The sequence below is a fragment of the Kwoniella mangroviensis genome (assembly GCF_000507465.2).
Source record: "Kwoniella mangroviensis CBS 8507 chromosome 1 map unlocalized Ctg01, whole genome shotgun sequence".
Lineage (NCBI taxonomy): Eukaryota > Fungi > Basidiomycota > Tremellomycetes > Tremellales > Cryptococcaceae > Kwoniella > Kwoniella mangrovensis.
The window spans coordinates 9,649,707-9,670,238 of NW_027062533.1; the positions used below are offsets into that span (position 1 = coordinate 9,649,707).

At 45.6% G+C, this 20,532-nt stretch overlaps 8 protein-coding genes across 8 annotated transcripts; 4 read left to right on the top strand and 4 right to left on the bottom strand.

Annotated features, from left to right (window-relative positions):
• Window positions 1-656: 656 nt before the first annotated feature.
• On the top strand, window positions 657-1,468 carry I203_103655 (uncharacterized protein; the record flags this gene model as incomplete). Its single annotated transcript, XM_019147548.1, has 3 exons — window positions 657-996; window positions 1,106-1,242; window positions 1,316-1,468. The coding sequence occupies 3 exons, from the start codon at window positions 657-659 to the stop codon at window positions 1,466-1,468; spliced, it is 630 nt and encodes a 209-aa protein (XP_019003213.1).
• Window positions 1,469-1,935: 467 nt separating this feature from the next.
• On the bottom strand, window positions 1,936-5,417 carry I203_103656 (uncharacterized protein; the record flags this gene model as incomplete). The annotated part of the gene is made up of 16 exons (XM_065517364.1): window positions 1,936-2,100; window positions 2,168-2,349; window positions 2,431-2,523; window positions 2,629-2,826; window positions 2,925-3,016; window positions 3,095-3,296; window positions 3,354-3,409; window positions 3,496-3,562; window positions 3,659-3,851; window positions 3,959-4,130; window positions 4,229-4,366; window positions 4,458-4,509; window positions 4,573-4,654; window positions 4,714-4,791; window positions 4,883-5,193; window positions 5,252-5,417. The coding sequence occupies 16 exons, from the start codon at window positions 5,415-5,417 to the stop codon at window positions 1,936-1,938; spliced, it is 2,247 nt and encodes a 748-aa protein (XP_065374182.1).
• A 636-nt stretch (window positions 5,418-6,053) lies between these two features.
• I203_103657 (uncharacterized protein) lies at window positions 6,054-7,640 on the bottom strand (the record flags this gene model as incomplete). Its single annotated transcript, XM_019147546.1, has 4 exons — window positions 6,054-6,093; window positions 6,180-6,382; window positions 6,643-6,996; window positions 7,176-7,640. The coding sequence occupies 4 exons, from the start codon at window positions 7,638-7,640 to the stop codon at window positions 6,054-6,056; spliced, it is 1,062 nt and encodes a 353-aa protein (XP_019003211.1).
• Window positions 7,641-8,356: 716 nt separating this feature from the next.
• I203_103658 (uncharacterized protein) lies at window positions 8,357-9,963 on the top strand (the record flags this gene model as incomplete). Its single annotated transcript, XM_065517365.1, has 7 exons — window positions 8,357-8,380; window positions 8,437-8,462; window positions 8,553-8,681; window positions 8,827-8,927; window positions 9,016-9,206; window positions 9,316-9,733; window positions 9,800-9,963. The coding sequence occupies 7 exons, from the start codon at window positions 8,357-8,359 to the stop codon at window positions 9,961-9,963; spliced, it is 1,053 nt and encodes a 350-aa protein (XP_065374183.1).
• Window positions 9,964-10,282: 319 nt separating this feature from the next.
• On the bottom strand, window positions 10,283-12,531 carry I203_103659 (uncharacterized protein; the record flags this gene model as incomplete). The annotated part of the gene is made up of 9 exons (XM_019147544.1): window positions 10,283-10,411; window positions 10,501-10,813; window positions 10,900-10,997; window positions 11,071-11,148; window positions 11,210-11,473; window positions 11,540-11,884; window positions 11,949-12,026; window positions 12,091-12,301; window positions 12,374-12,531. The coding sequence occupies 9 exons, from the start codon at window positions 12,529-12,531 to the stop codon at window positions 10,283-10,285; spliced, it is 1,674 nt and encodes a 557-aa protein (XP_019003209.1).
• Window positions 12,532-13,152: 621 nt separating this feature from the next.
• I203_103660 (uncharacterized protein) lies at window positions 13,153-14,566 on the top strand (the record flags this gene model as incomplete). The annotated part of the gene is made up of 8 exons (XM_019147543.1): window positions 13,153-13,218; window positions 13,268-13,452; window positions 13,506-13,615; window positions 13,676-13,885; window positions 13,944-14,005; window positions 14,077-14,139; window positions 14,188-14,367; window positions 14,429-14,566. 8 exons carry the CDS (start codon window positions 13,153-13,155, stop codon window positions 14,564-14,566), a joined length of 1,014 nt encoding a protein of 337 aa, XP_019003208.1.
• A 389-nt stretch (window positions 14,567-14,955) lies between these two features.
• On the top strand, window positions 14,956-18,178 carry I203_103661 (uncharacterized protein; the record flags this gene model as incomplete). Its single annotated transcript, XM_065517366.1, has 10 exons — window positions 14,956-15,097; window positions 15,189-16,117; window positions 16,195-16,271; window positions 16,334-16,613; window positions 16,675-16,875; window positions 16,925-17,408; window positions 17,470-17,580; window positions 17,637-17,707; window positions 17,784-17,796; window positions 17,865-18,178. 10 exons carry the CDS (start codon window positions 14,956-14,958, stop codon window positions 18,176-18,178), a joined length of 2,622 nt encoding a protein of 873 aa, XP_065374184.1.
• A 275-nt stretch (window positions 18,179-18,453) lies between these two features.
• Window positions 18,454-19,949, bottom strand: I203_103662 (uncharacterized protein; the record flags this gene model as incomplete). The annotated part of the gene is made up of 7 exons (XM_019147541.2): window positions 18,454-18,650; window positions 18,730-18,878; window positions 18,969-19,150; window positions 19,225-19,243; window positions 19,308-19,455; window positions 19,518-19,822; window positions 19,897-19,949. The coding sequence occupies 7 exons, from the start codon at window positions 19,947-19,949 to the stop codon at window positions 18,454-18,456; spliced, it is 1,053 nt and encodes a 350-aa protein (XP_019003206.2).
• Window positions 19,950-20,532: the final 583 nt, after the last annotated feature.

The window sequence follows — 20,532 nt, forward strand, 5'->3', positions numbered from 1 at the left end:
CCTTAGAGCAATTCAATCGTAGTGTACCTTAGGGGAATGGAGGGCGTTGATGCAGTTGCCCCGAGGATTCGTACGTGCTCTGGGGCTAGCTCCCCTTCCTCTAAGCAATGGGAAGCGAATATCTATATATGGACCTATAACTGTATCCGATCAGGGTCCATCACCGAGGATGATGTGTTTCAACATCCAAGGACTGTCATCTGCACATACCTCCAAGGCAAGTTACCTGAGCCAAAGCTTAAACTTTAAACTCCGCCTACGTTTTGTGCGCCACACGATGATCTGATCGCCATCATGTGTCACCACCATGCTGACTTGACTTGTCTTGTTAGTCACTTGTTCGGCTCCTTACTATGATGCACCCGAAGCGATTGGTGACACATGCCGTTGATTCGATCCAAGCGTGAAACACATTGTCGTATTCGCTTCCGGTCGTAAATGTCCAGCAGGCCATCTGGCCACTGCCGCGCAGTGATTTCATTTGAGGGATGTGACGGTATCCTAAATTGTTAGATAAATAATATAAAACGTATGAATTGCATACGATTCGAATCACCTATATACCAGAATCCATCCCCAAGTGATGAAAACTCTTCTCATTAACAGATCAGTGAAGTTCTATCATCATCAAACCGTTCGACAAAACTCAGTACACCATGGCTGGACCTCAACCCAATGTCAATCAGAACTTCGCCAACGTCCCTGCTGGTGACACACCCGAGCCCCGATGGGGCGACAAGCTCCGTCTTCCCGCATGGGAACCAACTTACCAGGAACAACCCATCCATTGGCTTCAAAATGCAAAATGGTTAAACGCAAATTACATTTTGGTCACAGGTTATCTGATTAGACAAGAAGGCAATATCACGAGGGAGAAACCTATCCCTGTCTTTGTCGATTCAGTCGTGTATAATCCACACTATGCCCATTTGGCGAATACTCCAAATTTGTATTCGACTAATTATGTTAATATTAGAAATCATAATGGTATAGCAGGTCAGTACATACTTACAAACCTATACATCCAAGCCTTGACCTCCAATATGCCATCGATGTAAGCCGCTGACTGACAGATAAAATTCGTATACTGTATGGCAATGTGTAGGAACCGAATATCTCGAATTCGCAGATCTCAAACCTAAAGACTACGATCTCCAATATGCTAAAGTTCCAATCAATATCCCTGGAAGCCCATCTTCCTATTTCATCGTGATTCACCCTGTGCAAAGGACCATCAATGTGGTAAGTATTATTGAGATCAACGTACTCTACTCTGTTCTGGCTTTGTCAGCTGACTCCTGACCATTGTTCGTAGGACCGATTCGTGATGTTCAATTCTGAATTGATGAAATCATCAGTCGAGACCGTCCTCAATACCGTCACTTGGGGTAATGCAGGTAAATTGATCGAAGCTTGGAAATCGGCTGGTAATAGACCTTTGTTGAGGTTTAATGCGAATCAATTTTGAGCGAATCAATTTTGAGAAAATTGACATCGCACATTAGTTAAGATTGGTGAAATTCTCGTCGTTTCATGTGATTCCTTTTTTTTTTTCTCCAATGCTCTCCGACCTTCGTCATTCTTTATTATGCGTAGTTCAATCCAGTCATTCTACCCCCAAGTCTTCGTCAGAGTTATATTTACTGTCGTGTAATGCCATCAGTGATGAATTCGTGTATCAGTTTTAATTATTGATGAATCGGGTACACTTAGACTCTGTCATTCACCTCTGAGCCCACTCACCGTTACGGTACTGTGATCATTGATCGGCACCACAGACAGTTCAAATATCGTTGATGGTGCCATGCAAGATGCCACCTGTTCTTAATCCATTCCGACCACCATATACTTGGCACTGTATGTATACATACATATTTGATCCGTAAATGCGAAAATGAACCATGCTAAATTTCGCTTCTCTTGACATTCTTCACCTTATCTTGCACCTTGCGCTACTACATTTTCCGTCTGTCGACCTTTTCCTTCTTCTTCCGAATTCGGTTCTATCTGAGGTTGATCCTCCTGCACACCCTTTGATGATTTCTCAACAAGCAATTGAGCAGCCATCAACGTCCTGAATCGACTTCCTTCTTTTCTCGACTACCATCGATCGATCATCTGCGTCAGTTGAGTCTCACCAGATAGATGGAACGAAAAGTAAACTCACCAAAACATCATATCTACCTTCTTCCGATACCACCCCATGCTCCAGCAATACCACCCTCTCGGCTCTGGCGATGGAAGATAATCTATGTGCGGCCAATATGACTGTGATGTTTTTCTGTCGGATGATATCATCTATAGCCGCGTTGACTGCATTCTCAGATGTGGAGTCGAGAGCGGATGTAGCTGGATAGCAAGAAAGTACAGAGGGTCAGCTTGGTTATAGCTTCTATCTGTGCACAATATATATGATGGATAGGTACTCACCTTCGTCTAACAGCAGTATCGAAGGGTTTCTGACTAGCGCTCTGGCAATACTGATTCTCTGTCTTTGTCCACCACTCAAACTTGCTTTTCCGACTATACATCGACCGCAATCAAATAGTCAGCTCCGCACTTCTTGCTTTACCGTACGTATCGTGCTGAGGACTTCGGAAGATAAGGATGCGAAGTAAGTCTACTGACTCAAAGTGTCAAAACCTTGGGGTAGATCCCAAATGAAATCGCAATTTGCCGCTCTGGCAGCTTCTTCTACATCTTCCCTCGTCGCATCCGGCGATCCATACGCTATATTCTCATGGACCGTACCCGCAAATAAGATGGGATCCTGGAACACGACTCCGATTCGCTCACGCCATGATTCAGGCGCGAATTCTCGGATATCTGCGAGATAATGCATGAAGATCAGCATAAGTCTTTCACACCAATGCTAACATTTGCTTTTGCTTTCTTCAGAAGGGATAGTGGAACGGCCAACTCACCAGTTCCATCAAAAGTGATTTTACCTTCTTCAGGATCATAGAACCTGCTTATTAACTGCTGTATCGAACTTTTACCACTTCCACTTGAACCGCTGTTCCACCAATGCCCAACATCAGCTACCTCGAATCGAATCGTCTCACTCGAGATGTATATGTTACGTCAGACTCACACCAAGGCAACACTTGTTCCAGGTTCTACAGTCATATTGATACCTTTCAGAACTACCACTTCCTTTCTGGATGGATACCTGAATACAACATTCTCAAATCGAATTGGACCGTTTCGTGTTTGATCCAATTTGATACCTTTATCCAAAGGGATATGCGAAGTTCGATCGAGTAACCAAAAAACACGAGATCCAGCTCCGACACCTGATAAATGACTCATGTCAGCCGACAGTCCGCCTAATCGAGGAAGCAGAAACGCACCTCTCATGAGACCGGTGAAAAATCCTGTCAAGCCAGATACAGATCCTCCAACATACCTGAAAAAGGAATGACCGTCATTAGTCAATACCTGCGAAGTTCCGGGCTGGATGGTTAAAGAGGAACGAAGAGGAGTACAACTCACGCGCTATACATCAAGAGTGAAGTCAAATCACCAACAGTGATCTCACTTATCGATACCAAATGTCCACCTATATAGCATAAATCAGAAGATTGATTGCATCAGTAATATGGCCTTGTACGTTGCATGACCATATATGTACAACGGGATGAAACGTGAAGCTCACCATAGCCCAACAGACAGAGCATAGCCAAATTTCCGGTAAGACCACTCGCCCCCCAAAATATACCCGTCATAAGAGCTTCTTTCTTGGCCAGTTGGAACACCTGATCTACTTTCTTGGAGAACAAGGTAGCTTCGAGAGGTTGTGAGTTGTAGGCTGCGACGGTCTTGAAAGCGTTGAGCTTCTCTTCAGCGGTCTGAGATTTTTATATGGGTATTAGCATGTATTCTGATCGTATTATTTGACTACGTCCAGGTGGATCGAAGTATAATGAGAGGATAGCAGAATCCTCCCTTGACTCACCTTAGACATCTCCCCAACAGCTTCTTGAGTCAAATTAGACAACTTCCTCAGATATCTACCGTAGAACACCGCACCGAGCGAAACAGGTGGAACGACGCAGAGCATGACAAGGGTCAATTTGGCGGATATCCAAAACATTGCTGCTACGCCGACTGTTGCTGAGATCAGGGCTCTGCATGAGGACACCATTAGTATATGCAGGTATGTGTACTCGTATAAAGGAAGGGTAAGACAGATAAAGACAATAACGCATGTCTGAAGTACACGTACCTCAGACCATCAGACAAGTTGGACGTGACACTATCACCCAGTATATTGGTATCTACACTAAGCCTGGAGACTATATCTCCTGCTGATCTATCTGCGAATTCGGGTTCTTGACGCAAAGTAGATAGGTATGCTTGGTTCCTATAAGACATCCAAGGGAATCATGACAGCGCGATTAGCCTGGTGTCATTTTGTAAAGCGGATAAATGAAGTCAGACGAGATGGGACATACCTGACTCGGGCAATGATACGTTGTCCACTGGTCCGCATAATGATTGCTCGTCCTGATTGATGTGGGTTAGCCATACATATCTGGTCCATGTGTATACAAGCGGAAGTTTGCGCACCTGCATTGGCAGTAGCTCCTATGCAAAACGTGACAGCCAGTAAACCCGCTGCGACGGGGAAGGAAAGACCCAAGAATTGAGTCTTATGTACCATTAGCTCATCATGACTGGAGGTATTTCACTTTTGTAAGTGGTACTTACAGAGTTTGAAGAGAAGAAATCTATAAGTTTACCGATAGTTAGAGGTACCAACATGGATACAGAACTAGAGACCAACAACTAATCAACCGAACCAGAATTATATCGACCCAAGTCAGCCTTCGTTCATCCCCGTGACCTCAATTGGTATAAAGGAAAGAGGGAGACATACCAATCCGACAGCGATCCCTAAATTTTTCGATTCCGGTTTAGCCAATTCTAACAATTTGATCACGCTACTCGAACCACTATCTTCCCCTCCTTCTTTTGAGGTATGCGTTTCAGCAACGGGCTTGAGAGATAGGTTGGATGTTATTCGAGATAATATAGATCGTTTGGATGTCTCCTTGGAGTCTGTCTGGGTTATGGCAGATGATTCGGGTGGTGTTGTAGCATTCTGTATTTTGGGTATCGAAGAAGAGTCAGTAGGAGTAGATGATGAGTCACGCCGTATGAAGGTAGTAGGTATGCGACGATTTATACCTGGACGTAATTGTCAGTACACACGCAGTATAATCTTAAGTGAGCAAGGTATTCTCACTAGGTCTACATGATGTTATCTGTCTATCTACTCCATATCTACTCTGCAACTTACCCCTCCTCATCACACTCGTAGTTTCGGTCGAACAGCGTATTAACCCATTCCGAAGGATACTTGACGACGCGTTCAGCCCTATACTGCCTATGCTCGTGCTCAGACCGAGCATGTTGGAGATTGAGGAGTATCTCGATCGCACAGCGAATGTAGAAGATGTATGAACAAGCTATGATGGTGTGGACAGATGCAGATGAAGAGGAAGAAGGATGTTTACAAATCTCCAGCTCGAAAATGAAGTTACTCGATCGGATCTCGTGACTCGGTGACGTACCTCATCCCCCCACTATCCTTGTCCTTTTTCGGCCATTGACATCAAGCAACACATCAATCGATCATCACATTCTTTAGTGGATATGGCTATGTCAACCATGCATGCTATCTACTGAACAAGCACTGCTCACCTTGGTCATGTACTGTGCATGTGGCTCGAAGGAATGGGAGTGGCGGCAGCGGCGACAGGAGGCATGGATATAGGCAGACTCATGTATCGCCTGGTCTTTCGGTCGAGCCCATACAGGCACACGAGAAAAAGTATACATCTTGGTCTCACTGCGCTACAGAGTATAAAATGTGACTTTCAATTACTCTTCTCAACATTCTTCTCAACGTCTTCATCCTAACTGATATGGCTGCTATGGGATCCCATCTTATGAATAAACCACGCGATTAGCAGAACCCTTGGATCGATCCATTTCCATTTCTTTTTGATTGTTATCCGCGCATTTGACTACGATTTGTGATCGATCTACTTTCGATGTTTCCATGCCTCTTTGTTTCCCAATTTACTATCACATCCACCCGATATATCAGTCTGGCTCAATCAACAAGGTCATGTGACCCACTTTACTGCTGAAAGATGAATATAACTCACCCGAATTCAGCATGAGGCTGTTCATTCCTCTCTGCCAATGTTCCATCCTTAGCAGCGGCTCGCAGCGCTCCGTTGGGGGGATCGACAGCTGTACTTGAATATTCGGCTTTCGACGAAGGAGTTTGGCCAGGCTCGGGGGAGGGGGTCGCTTCGGAGGTGTAAGTTTCGTCAAGTCGTCGAGGAAAACCTTCTGATGGTGCGTTCTGCACGCGATGAAGAATGGGTATCAGCAAACAGGTACTAAGATATACATTGCATGGTTCTGTCAATTCCATTGATTACGGTTCTACCTTCTGAGCCCTATTTTCCTGTTTTCGTAACCCTTCCTTTGGATTTTTCCCATCGATTCAAGATACATTTTTCGTTTCCCCTTTCATATTACCGTTTTTACCCTTTTCCGATCATCACACTCCCCTACACCATCTTACACATGACATCACCACAAAACAGAAGATCAACTTACATAGCCAGCCTGTTCACCCTCACTAGTCAAAGCCTTCGCATACTCTTTGGGAGGTTGTGCAGCCATCAATTGTCTATTATAAGTCGAAAACGCTTTCTTGCCCGATTGAGGAGCGGTGGGTGCACCCGATCCACCGGTAGTGACATCTCCCTTTCTTGATGGTAAATGGGGTGTCTCGGCAGCATTACCTTTACCTTGATCAGCTGTACCTGGAGCCTGATGTTTGAGGTGTTGATTTTGTTCACCTTCGAGGTTGAGCTCTTTAGGTTGTCTCGAACCGTCATTATCGGCTGAGGGAGAAGTACCTTTTCCTGGGTAGAGCTGACGAGCGGATGTGTGGAAGTTTTTGCCTTCCTGTGGGTGTGACAATAGCAGTCAGCGATAAGACACAAATGAATTGAGGGGTATAAAAAAGACACTTCATAGTGGTACATCGATTTGGGGGGATGAGACGAAGCAAAGGATGAACAGTCCTTTAGTAGAAGTATATGGTTCGGAAATCTAAACCGATCTGATCGATACACTTCACTCACGCTTCTCAACTTCTTCAATCCATCAAATCCACTCTTCGCCGTCTCTTTCACACTATCCGTATAACTTCCTCCCGGGGCTTTCTCGGTTTTGCCAAACTCCACCCCGGGAGCAGACTCATCTTGACCTCCAACTTGATCCTTGAATGATCCAGCTTGACCTGGATCTTTCACTTCGGCTTTCGCCTCTGATGATTTCGCCGTACCTCCACTGGAACCTTGTCTGGCAGCATCGAAAGGTTGAGCTTCGCCTTGAGCGGTAGGTGACGCATTGTCTTTGGCATTTTGACCTGCTCTGACCGAGGCCGATTGGACATCACCATCGGAATGACCCGTTTGGTGAGCTTTGTCGGTCGAGTGTCCTTGAGTGGTAGGTGGGCCTTTTTGGAGTGATCGGGCAGTGGAGGAGAATGATCGGATGGGAGTGATGGGGGCTTTGAGGGAGCCGGCGAGTGTGAGTCTGTACATTATTGTGTATGTGCGATTGTGATTGATGTGATGGGTGAGAAAGAAAAAGAATGAGCAATTATGAGCCATGTAACAGACTAACAGGTGGATCTCACCCATGTCATTTATACAGTAGCACTGCTTTATCCAATACTCTTCTCGATATACGTCATATGCTACTAGCAAATATCATTAAGAAATCGGCTATCTGTCATACGCGATCATCATCATCATACCTCTACCTCTTACACTCACACTCGATCTGACTTGGGTCTACGGTCCACCCCTGTGACGAAGATGAGAAAAGATGATCATGAGAGGGCGCGAATCGTGGTCAAAACTGTGTGCCATGCATCGCATGTACTTGATTGATCCTTACGAGGAGAAAAGGTGATGTATGACGGACGTGCAGATGTGCCAATTGCACCAGCCTTGATCGGCGAGCACGACACTTCTCCACAGGATCATGGATGGACCAGTAAATAACAACTCGGGAGCATTGGCTCTTCGTCTCTTTCACGTCGTCTCTGCATGCATCGTCGCTATCGAGATGAGCTCTGTCGTCATCTTTCAGGCAATCGGTGATATGCACTGGATGAAAGTGGCACTCTTTATTTATGCTTACCACTTTACAGCCGATTGACGCTGACGCGTGTTGGGTCGAAGTGATGAAGAAGATATCATCCTTCATCCGGAACTTGTATGAATATACTTTCAACAGTCTAGAAACAAGCAAAATGCCAGGTCTCACAACAGCACAGGTGAGCTGTTATCCTCACACAGAATGGAAAAAGGTATAGCTGACATATTGACGCAGGTGACCGAATTGAGCGCCGTCAATGTGTATGTATCTGCCCCCTCTCACAGACCTTCCTATGTGAGAGTGAAACCCGAATATAGCTGACTCAGGTTGCCTATGGGACCGACTCACAGCGTGATACATCCCCTCGTACTTCTATCGGTCGTAGATCATGCTGCTCGAGTGCCTCTATCGAAGAACAAGAGGGTATTGGGTGTGTTGTTGGGTCAAGATAATGGGAATACCATCAACGTAGCCAACAGGTGAGTTATCATCATCTATATTGACCTTATACGTTTGTCATGTCAGAAAGGTGCAATTCACCTCGTCGTGTTCAAGATAATATACTTGTCAGCGATGTCTGAAGAATCAATTGAAGTAGCGACTGATATTGTCTTAATCGTACAGTTTCGCAATTCCGTTTGAAGAGGATGATAAAGATGCCAAGACGTTCTTCTTAGATTTAGATTACGTGGAAGAGATGTGGAGGATGTTCAGAAAAGTCAATGGTGGGTCTTAACGTTCTTTCCGTCCTCCTTTTACTTGTTGAGTAAGTTGTTGATAATCTCGGATTTCTCTTTCTTCTACACCAAATAGCCAAAGAACGTCCGATAGGGTTCTATCATACCGGCCCAAGACTTCGATCGTCCGATTTGGAAATCACACAGCTATTCAAACGATTTTGCACACGTCCTGTCATGGTGATCGTGGATACTAGAGCGACCGGTGGTAGAGGAGATACGGGGATTCCTACGGATGCGTACTTTGCAGTTGAGGAAATCAAGGATGTGAGTGTCATTGAATGTCTGTGTATTGCCATTCGCATCGAAGAAAGCGAATGTGGCAAAAGGACGAGACACAAGAGCTACCTTATTGACTGGCTACCTCTTCTGTCAGGACGGAACGGCTACCCAACGAACCTTCACTCACGTCTCCACATCGATCGAAGCAGAAGAAGCAGAAGAGATAGGTGTCGAGCATCTCTTACGCGATATCTCCTCATCTTCTTCCGCCCCGTCTTCATCACTCTTAACTACTCAATCATTATCCACCAAAGTCACTTCTCAACTCCAGTCACTCAAAGGTCTCAATTCGAGATTACTCGATATCAAAGATTATCTCACTGCGGTGAAGAATAAGAAACTGCCCGTAAACCACCAAGTGATTTATCAGTTACAGGAGATTATCGGATTATTACCTCAACTGAGCGACGATCAGCAATTGGGTAAAGCTTTCAAAATCGGTCAGAATGATTCGAATTTGGTGGTTTATCTGAGTGCGATGATTAGGACCGTGTTGGCTCTACATGATCTGAGTGAGTTACCATTTGTTCATCTTTGACTCGAAGACGGAATCGCTAATCACGCTCGAAACTTTCCAGTCGAAAACCGAATCGAGAACGCACAACAGGAACTGGAAGATTCGAAGTCACCCCAAGATCGAGCCGACGAAGCTGCCGCTCAGGCTGCTGGTGTGAAAGCCGAGGATGTGGCTAGAGCTAAGAAGGAAGCTGAGGAAGAGAAAGAAAAGGAGAAGAAGAAATAGACTGAACGTATGTGTGTATAATTGCATTGATAACTGAGCTCTAGAAACGCAAAGAGTACATGCATTCTCTCGTCGCGCATTCGGATTTACAGCGCCTCACCAAGTGACATGTTGAGGGCTAACGGACTAAGAATTCATGCTAAGGAACAACCCAAACTTCTAACTACTCATATTTACAACTCATCTCCGAAGTCTATATCGTATACTGACTATAGATATATATATATCGAAATCAATCATTTCTTGGTCTATATAGGAAAACGCAAAAGCGTAAACGTGAAACACTGAAACACTGAAGCTTCTGTCTTCAAGCCAGTTCTTACACCTCTCTGACCAAAGCGTTAGTCTCGATTCCTTTGATATCCCTATCTTTATCCTCACTCTCATTCTCGTCGACAGCAGGAGTGGATGGTTCTCCCGAAACGTTCTTGCAGAATCTTTCGTCGTCCTACATAATATATCCATTTGATCAGTATCGATCATTCTCTCAAAAATTTTTACATAGTAATTGAAAAAGTTCAGATCATCATCACTCACAAGATAATTGAGACCCTCCTTTTGATGGGGTATAGGAGAAATCAAACAGATACACAGATAGACAAAGAACCCAATGGCCAAACCAACCAAGAAAGAGATGTTGAACAATTTAACCCAAGCGTTGGTTGCCGTGGGATCAATGAGGATCATGATGAAACCCGGACAGAATGGCCAAGCTCCCATGACAAACGCTACGATTGCCCTCCAGTGGAATCCATTCTTGAACCAGTAGATGGAAGATGGACTGCCGTTGTAGAGGTCTTCGATCTTGACGTGACATCGTCGAAGGACAATGTAATCTGCTAACATTATACTGTAAACCACACGAAACATGTCAGTCCGGTTCAACGCTTTAAGCATGATGAAGCCAAGTGGGAAAAAAAAGACAATATGACTCACCCAGTCATGGGAGCGATGAATACTCCTAAACCACTGATGACGGATAGGAAAGTAGCGGCTGAAGCTAAGATTTGCCAAGGATTGGACGCGATACCGATCTAGAATCCAGGTTATAACTGTCAATATACTATAGCAAAGCTTTCATGTGCATTTCATCCAGATTAGACTCACGGCAGCGAGAAGATAGGCACCACGACGGATATTCAGGTATCTGGGCCATAATCCAGCCATATCCATGCCAGTTGAGACCTTACATCATCGCGAACATCAGTTTCATCCATGCTCACCATGTAGGAACTCTCGCACTTACAGAGTTCAACAAGACGTTGATCGATAATTGAGCGCAAGTACATCCCAAACCAGCAAAGAATACCGCGGCTCTCACACCAGGGGTGGAATTGTAGTGATCTTGAATCGCACTTAACAATTCGATAGGTGACCAGATGATCTCGCCCAAGATCGAGGACGACGCTGAGGTCACCACCACTCCGACCAAAGCACAGAGGGTGATCATCAAGGGTGCAGCGAAAAGTTGAGATAACATTGGATAATATCTTCTCTCAGAGTATCGTACCTGTTAGTATCACCTTGTATCAGCTAGATCTCCATGTTCATAATCTTTTTCGGCTGATGGACTCACCCAATCACTTTGACCGATCGTTCCTGAACCCCAAGAACCAAGGATGGAAGTGATACCCAACATCATGGAGTAAGGTGTAGACGAAGCTGTATTAACAGTTTTGAACAATGGTCCACCGCCTCCGGCATTAGGTACGGCCCAAGCCAAAAGACCAATTAAGGTAGCTCCGAATGCCGCTGAAGAAAATACGAATGGTCTTTGAAGTCTTTCTGGTGGTACCAGGACCAAAGGGATATAGGCGAGATACCATAAAACTACACCAAGGAAATCTTGATGAGTTATATTGGAAGATGCAGAGAACTTGTTGGGTTGGTGTTTCCAGCTCGGTGACATTGCTCCGAGCATCTATACACGTATACAATCAGATTCAAGATTCCCTAATCAGTGGACTCGAAGGAGGGTGACTAACCAAATTGACAGCTTGACCACCCCAGTAACTTTGAATACCGAACCACCATACCGAAGTGAATACTCTTAAGCAGACAGGCTGTATTGATGTAGACCAAGTATCAGCGAAAGATTTCATAATCAAGGAGACGGATGATACTTACGAAATAACTCCCTTTCATACCCCAACTCATTCGACTAACAACAGTAAATCCAATATGATGGATCTCACCTGGGAAACCAGATACCACCGATAGAAGACCGGTAATGACCGCACCGATCACCACGCAGGCCATGGACTGTTGAGCCGTGAGTCCGTAGGCGAGGAGTGACGATCCAGTGGAATATGCACTGATACATGCTCCAGAAACGAACCTGTACCAGGACGAACGACCACACCAATCAGTATTTTGATAAAAGTTGTGAATCAGAATGAGTGGGACTGACCAATAGATACAGAAACTCCAGATTTTATAGGTCCGCCTGTCAGGTGGGATAGGAATCAAATCTCGGTTAGTCCATCGATCATTGGTATATCCCCCATCTTCATCGACGGGACATTCGAGTCTTCTCGCTAGTTTCCTCAATTTCGTAGTGGATGACATCGTCGTGATTTGCTTGTCTTCACGTGTGCTTTAGGGGAGAGATAGATCATCGATCAGAAAGGTTTCGCTTCGTCTTGTTTTACCCTTGGTCGTATATGTATATGTATCTTCTTGAGTCTGAAGTGGGCACGACTCGTGATCATCTATCTATCTAATATGGGACCTTACACAACCCACTTGTAACGTACTACGATATACTCGTAGTATATGATTCGAAAGCCCTCAAATTTCGGATAAAACTTTCCGTCACCCACCACAAGATGGATACGATCTACGAGTAAGGGCAGGAGGAGAAAGAGCACAGCAGGAAGCAGCACATGAATTAAAAGATGCCGATGTGCGACTCATGAGAGATAAGCGATTCATACCTCATCCAGTAAAAACGCGAGTGCCCACCCATAAAGTCAGCCAGTTGATCAGCTGATAACAAGTGGGCCTGCTCGTGCCCCAACAACGTGGGAGAAGAAGCATGCCGTTACTATGAGTGGGCGAGGCCCAAGGTGGAGAGACACCTACGAGTAAGATTAAAATCCATCTCAGATGAACGAAAGACCACAAAACAAATGCGAAGAACTGCTCCCATCGAACACAACAGTAAGAACAGCTCGACCACCGTTCACGATGCCTAGTGCCGACTCTGCAATCCCGTTCATCGACTTCAGTGAATTTGGCGATGGGACAAGTGAAGTGAGTGATGAGTGATTCACAAGAGTTCCTTGCTGACCCTTGGTAATAGGCCGCAAAACGGATCAGTACCCAGCTGTACACGGCATGTCGAGATGTAGGCTTCTTATACATCGTCGGACATGGGATACCGCAAAGAGACATCGACGGTATATTCGACATGAGCAAGAAATTTTTCGAGTTACCTTACGATGTGAAGATGACTGCGCCTCATCCTAAAGAAGCATGGCATCATCGGTGAGTATTCCATAGGACTACATCGATCTACACTCGGCTAATCATGGGAACAGAGGATACTCGGGGATAGGTGTCGAGCAAGTTTCGCAGATGGTCTTCGACGACGACAAGATAGAGGAGATGAGAGGCAAAGGAGCAGATTTCAAGGAGAGTTATGACATGGGTGAGTACAGCCCCATCTCACCCGGGTGGAATTGACTGAAACTGGTGATAAATTGCACAGGCTCCGAAGATTCTCGCAAATGTCCAAATGTTTGGCTGGAAGATAAATATTTACCTGGCTTACGAAGCACCTGCCTGGATTTCCAAGAAACATGCAAAAAGCTAGAGAACAAGGTATTGAAAGCTTTGGCATTAGGTATGCCGGGTGTACCGGAAAACTTCTTTGAAGAGTATCATTCGGGATACGATAATCAATTGAGGTTCTTACATTGTAAGTCTGTCCTTTTTCAGCACCATGGAGCAGAGTGGTTAATTGACCATTCTGATAGATCCATCTGCTCCAAGGAAGGTTTTTGATTCGGGTGAAAAAGGTAGAATCGCGGCACACACGGTTAGCAACCCATCTACACACCAGCATCAGCGATTGGTATCTTGCTTATTGTTTCCTTTGTATGTGGGCAGGACTTCGGAACTTGTACGTTTCTGTTCCAAGATGATTGTGGGGGTTTGGAGGTAGAAAGTCCAGTAAGTCCTGCTTTTGTGTGGATGTACACTTGCTGACTCGAGATTTAGCACAACCCTGGAACATTCCTTCCTGCACCTCCTGTACATGGTGCTATCGTGTTCAACATTGGTGATTTCCTGATGCGATGGTCGAACGACGAGCTCAAATCGACACTTCACAGGGTACGAGCCCCACCACCCAGAGCGGATGATGGTGAAATGACAAGAGAACGTTACTCCATACCCTATGTAAGCTTGCAAACAGGTATAGCCAAACACAGGCTAATCGAAATTACCATCCATCTTACAGTTCTGCTCTGCCGATCCCGAGAGAGTTATAGATGCATTGCCTGGAACGTACTCTGAGACTCGGCCCAAAAAATATGCTCCGATCACTTCAAGGGAATATATCACGATGCGTATGAACGCTACTTATGCTAAATACTAGAATCTTGTATCATCTATTGTCGGATTGGATCTGTTGTAGTGCACTTCATGCAAACTTATCGTCTTATCATGCATACCTTGTGAGCGAGTGGGCAGGTCAGCATGAGCCAGTCCACCTGTACTCGTGTACTCGTGTTTGGGTATTTCGCCTCTGATTGTGTCAGCGGATTAAGCCGTACTCTCTCGTACTGCTGCTACTCCTATGAGTTTGCAGTCTTATCGCTTGTCACCCCACTTGGGGTCTCAACGAGTGACTCACGTATCTTCTCCACTTCGTCATTCATGTCATCTTCTCTACTCGTATCATCCATCATCCGCTACCCACTTCCCACTTCCCACTTCCCACTCTCCACCGCCCACTCGTCCTCTCGTTGCATACGCGCACGAAGCATGTCGGCTCCGACACACCCCTCCACCGACCGACCAGTCAGGCCGAAACCAAAGGTCAGCTCGAGCGAAAAGGTGTACGCCTGTTCCCATTGTTCAAAAGCTTACGCAAGACGAGATTACTTGGAGAGACATGCACTGAACCGTACGTCAGACGTCTTCGTACATGACCCAACCCATTCTCTTGCAAGCCTAGAGCTGCGAGGTACCTCAGCTGACGGATGTGATATGTACAGATGAACGTCCTGCATGCGTATGTTCAGTCTGCGGTAAGAGCTTTGCCCGGCCGGATGTATTAAGGAAACATCAGAGTACTACCTGTAATTCGGGGAACGACGAGGGAAGTCGTGAAGGAGATAGTCTGTCATCATCACCACCCCTTCAACATGTGAAAGCAAAGAAGCGGAAGAGATCGTCTAGAACCGTTTCGTATGTCCCGGATGAGATGGCGAAGACAGTCGATGATGAAGGAGCAATAGTTCAAGAATTGGCCTCATGGCAACAAGATGTCAAAGATGGGAGAAGCACTTCCTTCCACATTCATCCGACAGATCACCCCACCCAAATGAATCTAGCGCATCAGTGGTCGATACCCAATGGATCTCAAGATGATAACATCGTCGACAACACCCTAGCTCCCATGACGACCTCCACCGAGATCCATGTGGATCTGCCGGACTCAGCACAGGAAGATACCACTATAATCGCAGGGGAAGAGTTCAATTGGAATGACGCGGTGCCAGAGCAAGGTCAAACTGGAGATAACATGGATGATCTTCTGTCGTGGTTATTCAATCCAGCTACCGATAATGACATTTTATCTTCATCGACTATCCCGCTAGACAACGAACCGCTTTTCGAAGATTTGCAAAATAAGGGACACGATGACGATCTGCATCCAGACGAGACTGATTTAGAAGTTCGATCAGATCTAGGATACCAGAGTAACATCAACATAATCCCAACATTATCACAAAGACCTCCGAGTAGGATGAGGTCCACGTATCCTGAAAATTACATCCCCCACGTCCCACCTCCCGTGTCATCGCATAACATCTATCCCGACCTGTCAGAAAGTTGGTCAAGCTATAGACCATGGAGGGTACCACCCAAAATGGAGATAGTGAATGAAGAAGCTAGAGCATCAATGTTTGATCTCTTCGGCGTGAGTGATACAACGGCTGTCCCGTCGAATTCGAATCCTGGAAAGAGCTACGCTTATCTGACTGACCCAATGGATAGAACACTGCAAGGCAAGACTTGATGTCCCCTTCATTCAGCTTACAGCAAATGAGATTACACCTCGAGCTATACTTCATGTAAGTCGAATCCATCATGAAACCCTCCATAATTCGCTTACTGTGACAATACACTGCACTAGGCACTTCGCACCACTATATCCAATCGTTCACGAGGCCTCGCTGCCTTACCGTAAACTGCCCCCTGATCTGCTGCTAGCCATGATATGCGTTGGGACGGCTTTCGCCAACGACCCAGAAGGTCTGGAAATGGCATCTAAGGTTCACAAACATCTCAGAACTAGGGTTTTCGACATGGTTGAGGATCAACCGACGGCGTCGGTATCATCCTTGCAGACGATTTTATTGCTAAATCACTTTGCGAGATCTTTCTGCTCGTTGAAACAGCATGATGTGGCTCAGGTCAGTGAATCAGTATATCCGTCATGTTATTGAATACTAATTCTCTTATTGGGTTTTACAGATATTTCACTCACCAATCATCAACCTTGCCAGACAGTCGGGAATGCTATTGCCCAATTTCGATAGGAAATTGCAAAACTCCTTAGATGATCCGATGGCATGCTGGCTGGAATGGGTAGCAGAAGAGGAGAGGAAAAGACTAGGCTGGTTCAGCTTCATGATGGACACTGAGAATGCAGCGTTGTATAGGGGTTTCTTGTTGGTGAGTCGATTGGTTTCTCGTCTGACCTTACCACTGAGCATCTCCACAGATTCACTGCTACCTCATTCAAATCGACGTACCCTGCTCAGACGAGGTGTGGCAATCGTCCAACCCTCTAGAGTGGAATACCGCCTTGACCCAAAGTGTCCGACCTCCATCTTTCCGCAGTCTGCTGAGGGACCTAGCAGGTAGAGGCTACATTGCTCCTGGTCTGACCAAATTAGTCTTGTGGATCTTGTTGCACGGTCTTCATTGCGTACAATGGACTTTACTGTGGAGGGATTTAGGCGATCTATCGATGGTTCACGTTAGTAAAATCACCAATTGGAAGGACTCCTGCAGGAAGGCATTCGACACTTGGCGGACATACGTCGACGATAACTTCGGCATGTCGAATCCGAGCTTGAAGGCTACACCGCTCTTGTCAAGGCCTGAGCATCCAATGTTATCTGCCGGAATACCATTCTCGCATCTGGGTGCGGTGCTGCTGCTGAGTGATACAGAACAGATAAGGATATTCGCCGGAACGAAAAGTCAGTAGTCCAGATTACTTCCTGCTCGATCACCATAGGTGACACTGATCATTGTCACTAGAAATCGCTGGTCGTCCAATTTCACCAGGTGAATGGGCAGCTGCGAATGTTTACGTCAACTCGTGGGCGAAATCGCAAGATGGTGCTTATTGTTGCTTTGCCGCCTTGAGACGTGAGTCCTCCGTTGAGTCTAAGTGTTGCATTGTCCATCTGACTCTGAATCACCAGTACTCGCGCACGTATTCAGATGGAGTAGCGAGACGAAATTTCAAAGAACCAGTATGGTCCCGTGGTGTGTCGTAAGTCATCCATCCTTCCATGCACCAGGCCAGTCGAAAGAGGGCTTCATCTGAATGCCAAATGCACCCGTACCAGTATCTTGCAGCTCGTAAGTGCCATATCATCTCTCAAATTTCCTTCAGTCTTGGAAATTATTGAAGCTGATCACCTTCGTAGTTGTGATATGGTCCTACTCTTCCGCCCTGGAAGGCCACGACCCGTTACTCGCCCCCTTCATTCTCATCACGTTAGGATCATCCAATTCAAACCCCCTAGTGCGTATCGAGCCTTCCTTAGCCCAAAGGAGCGCCATCGATTACTTGGATGACCTATTGTCGGTCGATCATCCGTTTTCTCTGCCTTCCATCAAAGACAAAAACCGATGCGCCGGGGTGGTAGCCTATACTGCTTATCTGGCGGGGACGTTGAAAAGGGGAGTCATGGAGGAGTGTAGGGCTGTGTTGCTGGGTCTATTGACTGAGCACGTGTAGTTATTCAAGGCCAGAAAGCTGCTCATTTATCTGTAAACAAGAATTTCACCGTCGTTGTACATGATAGTCAAGTCGTCAATGTTATATGGGACAAATATCATAGGAGATGTATTCAACCTTCGAAATTGTCAATGACCTCGTTGGATCTCGATAAGCGAAGCAATATACAGAATTTGCATCTTTCATTCCGATTGTCAACTTCTCGCCTTACGTATGGCACTACGATTATTGACTTAATCCGATATTTCCATTCCTGCCGAGAAGTGAACGATCCTTTACTTCTTTCCGTACAAATCATCAGTTAGCTCGTAGGTGTATTTGTTCTCCCCATGCCAGTATGGAACAGCAGAGGCTTTGCAGATCAGCCAAGCTTCGTCCAAGGCTTTTACCACGTCGTCGGGTAAAGGCCCTTTCTCCAGATCGGCAAGATTGGATTCCAATTGTGAGAATGAAGATACACCAATGATGACACCTGATAATCGTAGGTTTCGCATTAGTGCCACAATGCGGATTGGCTGGCCACTAGTTGCTAAATCAAGGTATCCACTTACCATCATTTCCACCTTTGCTTGCCAATTTCAATTGGGAATGGTGGACACACCATCTCAAAGCTGTTTCCACCATGGTGAGATTATGGGGTTTGATAGCTTTCTCGATTACTTCCAGGGCGTCAAAAGCGGCAGGTCGGAAATATCGTGCTCTAGAAATGAAGAAGAGCAGCATTAGTGTTTCTGATCTAAAGGAGGGTTGCATATTGAGAAAATGAAAAGCTGCAAATTGCGAGACTCACCGATAGTTCGCTCCTGTAGACGACTCCGTACCGAATCTACCATCCTTAGGAGGATCTTCGCTCTTGTACTTCCCACTGAGCAACCCACCAGCGATAGGGTTATATACCACCCAATCGATCTTGAATCGTCTGAGAACAGGTAAGAGTTCTGGTTCGGCTCCTCGGCACACAGCGTTGTACATCTGTTATCTTAGGCATTAGCACACTTCCACAAGCCAAGTCACAGGGGCGTATCCGCAAATAAGATAGAACTTACGCCTTGATACAAGGTTGGTCTGAAAGGATGATTTGGTCAACTTCTCAGTCCATAGAGGATAATCTACCATGTTCATCACTCACCTGACCCATCCTTCATATTGACAGATTGTGCAGACTTCAGCTACCTCAGCGGCAGTGAAGTTACTAATAGCGAAAGTGTCAAATTTCCCCTCCTTGTGGAGGTCATTGATGGCTTTGAGAGTCTCATGGAAAGGTGTGGTACGATCGGCTATATGGGTAGACAGTGACTCGAGTCAATAAATACATTCGATGGATGTACCGATTACTCACCAGCATGAAGATAGTAGATGTCCGTCTTCTCCGCTTTCAACTCTTCTAGACTCTTGTTCACAATCTCCTTCACCTTGGCCTCTTTGTGCGCACCAGCTTCGGAAGGGTACCATTTACTAGCAAGCTTCAGACCTCTTTCCTTGTATCCAGCTTGAGCGGTCCATCCTTCTTGTTGTCCTCCGACATATACTCGAGCGGTATCGATCTCGTTATAACCTTGGGACTGGAAATAGTCGAGGTGTTTTTTGTACTCGTCTAGAGAGGTGATACGGGCTCCCTTGGATTCGTCAGGACCAAAAGTCATGCTGGTAAAAGGAAGATAGATCAGCTAGCTGGACAATGGGAAAGCGCTCATGGAAATTAGTACTACTAGACTTACGTTCCGAGGATTATCCTGTTCTTACCCTCTTTCCTTTGTAGAGTGTGTGACATGGTGTATGGTAGGTGATTAGTTGATGGGAGTAATGTTGATGAGATTGATGAAGGGGGAATGTCGATGTTCATATACTCAACATGATCCATCACCTCGGCGTCATCATCTCAGACGGGATGCGGATGTGACCGAAGTGATCTGTGGGTTCAAGTGGAGGAGTTCTGACGAGTGGAGGTCAAGGTGGAGGTGGAAGAGGCCCAGAAATAGCATGCCCACAGATAAGTCACATCGTACTGTAATAGCTCAGAGGAAATAAAAGAGGCTAGAGTGCATGGCAGTACTCGAGTAGGGTCAAACTGATCAAACTGATGCCCTGCGAACATCCTCGGCAAAGAACAACATTGGGCATATTTACATGTTACGATTTCAATCCTTCTTCCTTAAATTATGACTTGTTTTTCCTCTTTCGTGCACTTGTTGATTAAATACTTAAAATCCATTGGTTTTCCCTTTTTTGCCTTACGATTTTGCTATAATCTCATCCTGTGGAAGAAAAGCACCGTTCTAGCGAGAGTATTCGGTATTGACCGAATTGATGAAATCGAATTGCTCTGTTCTGAAGTCATCCTTAACGACTGATCT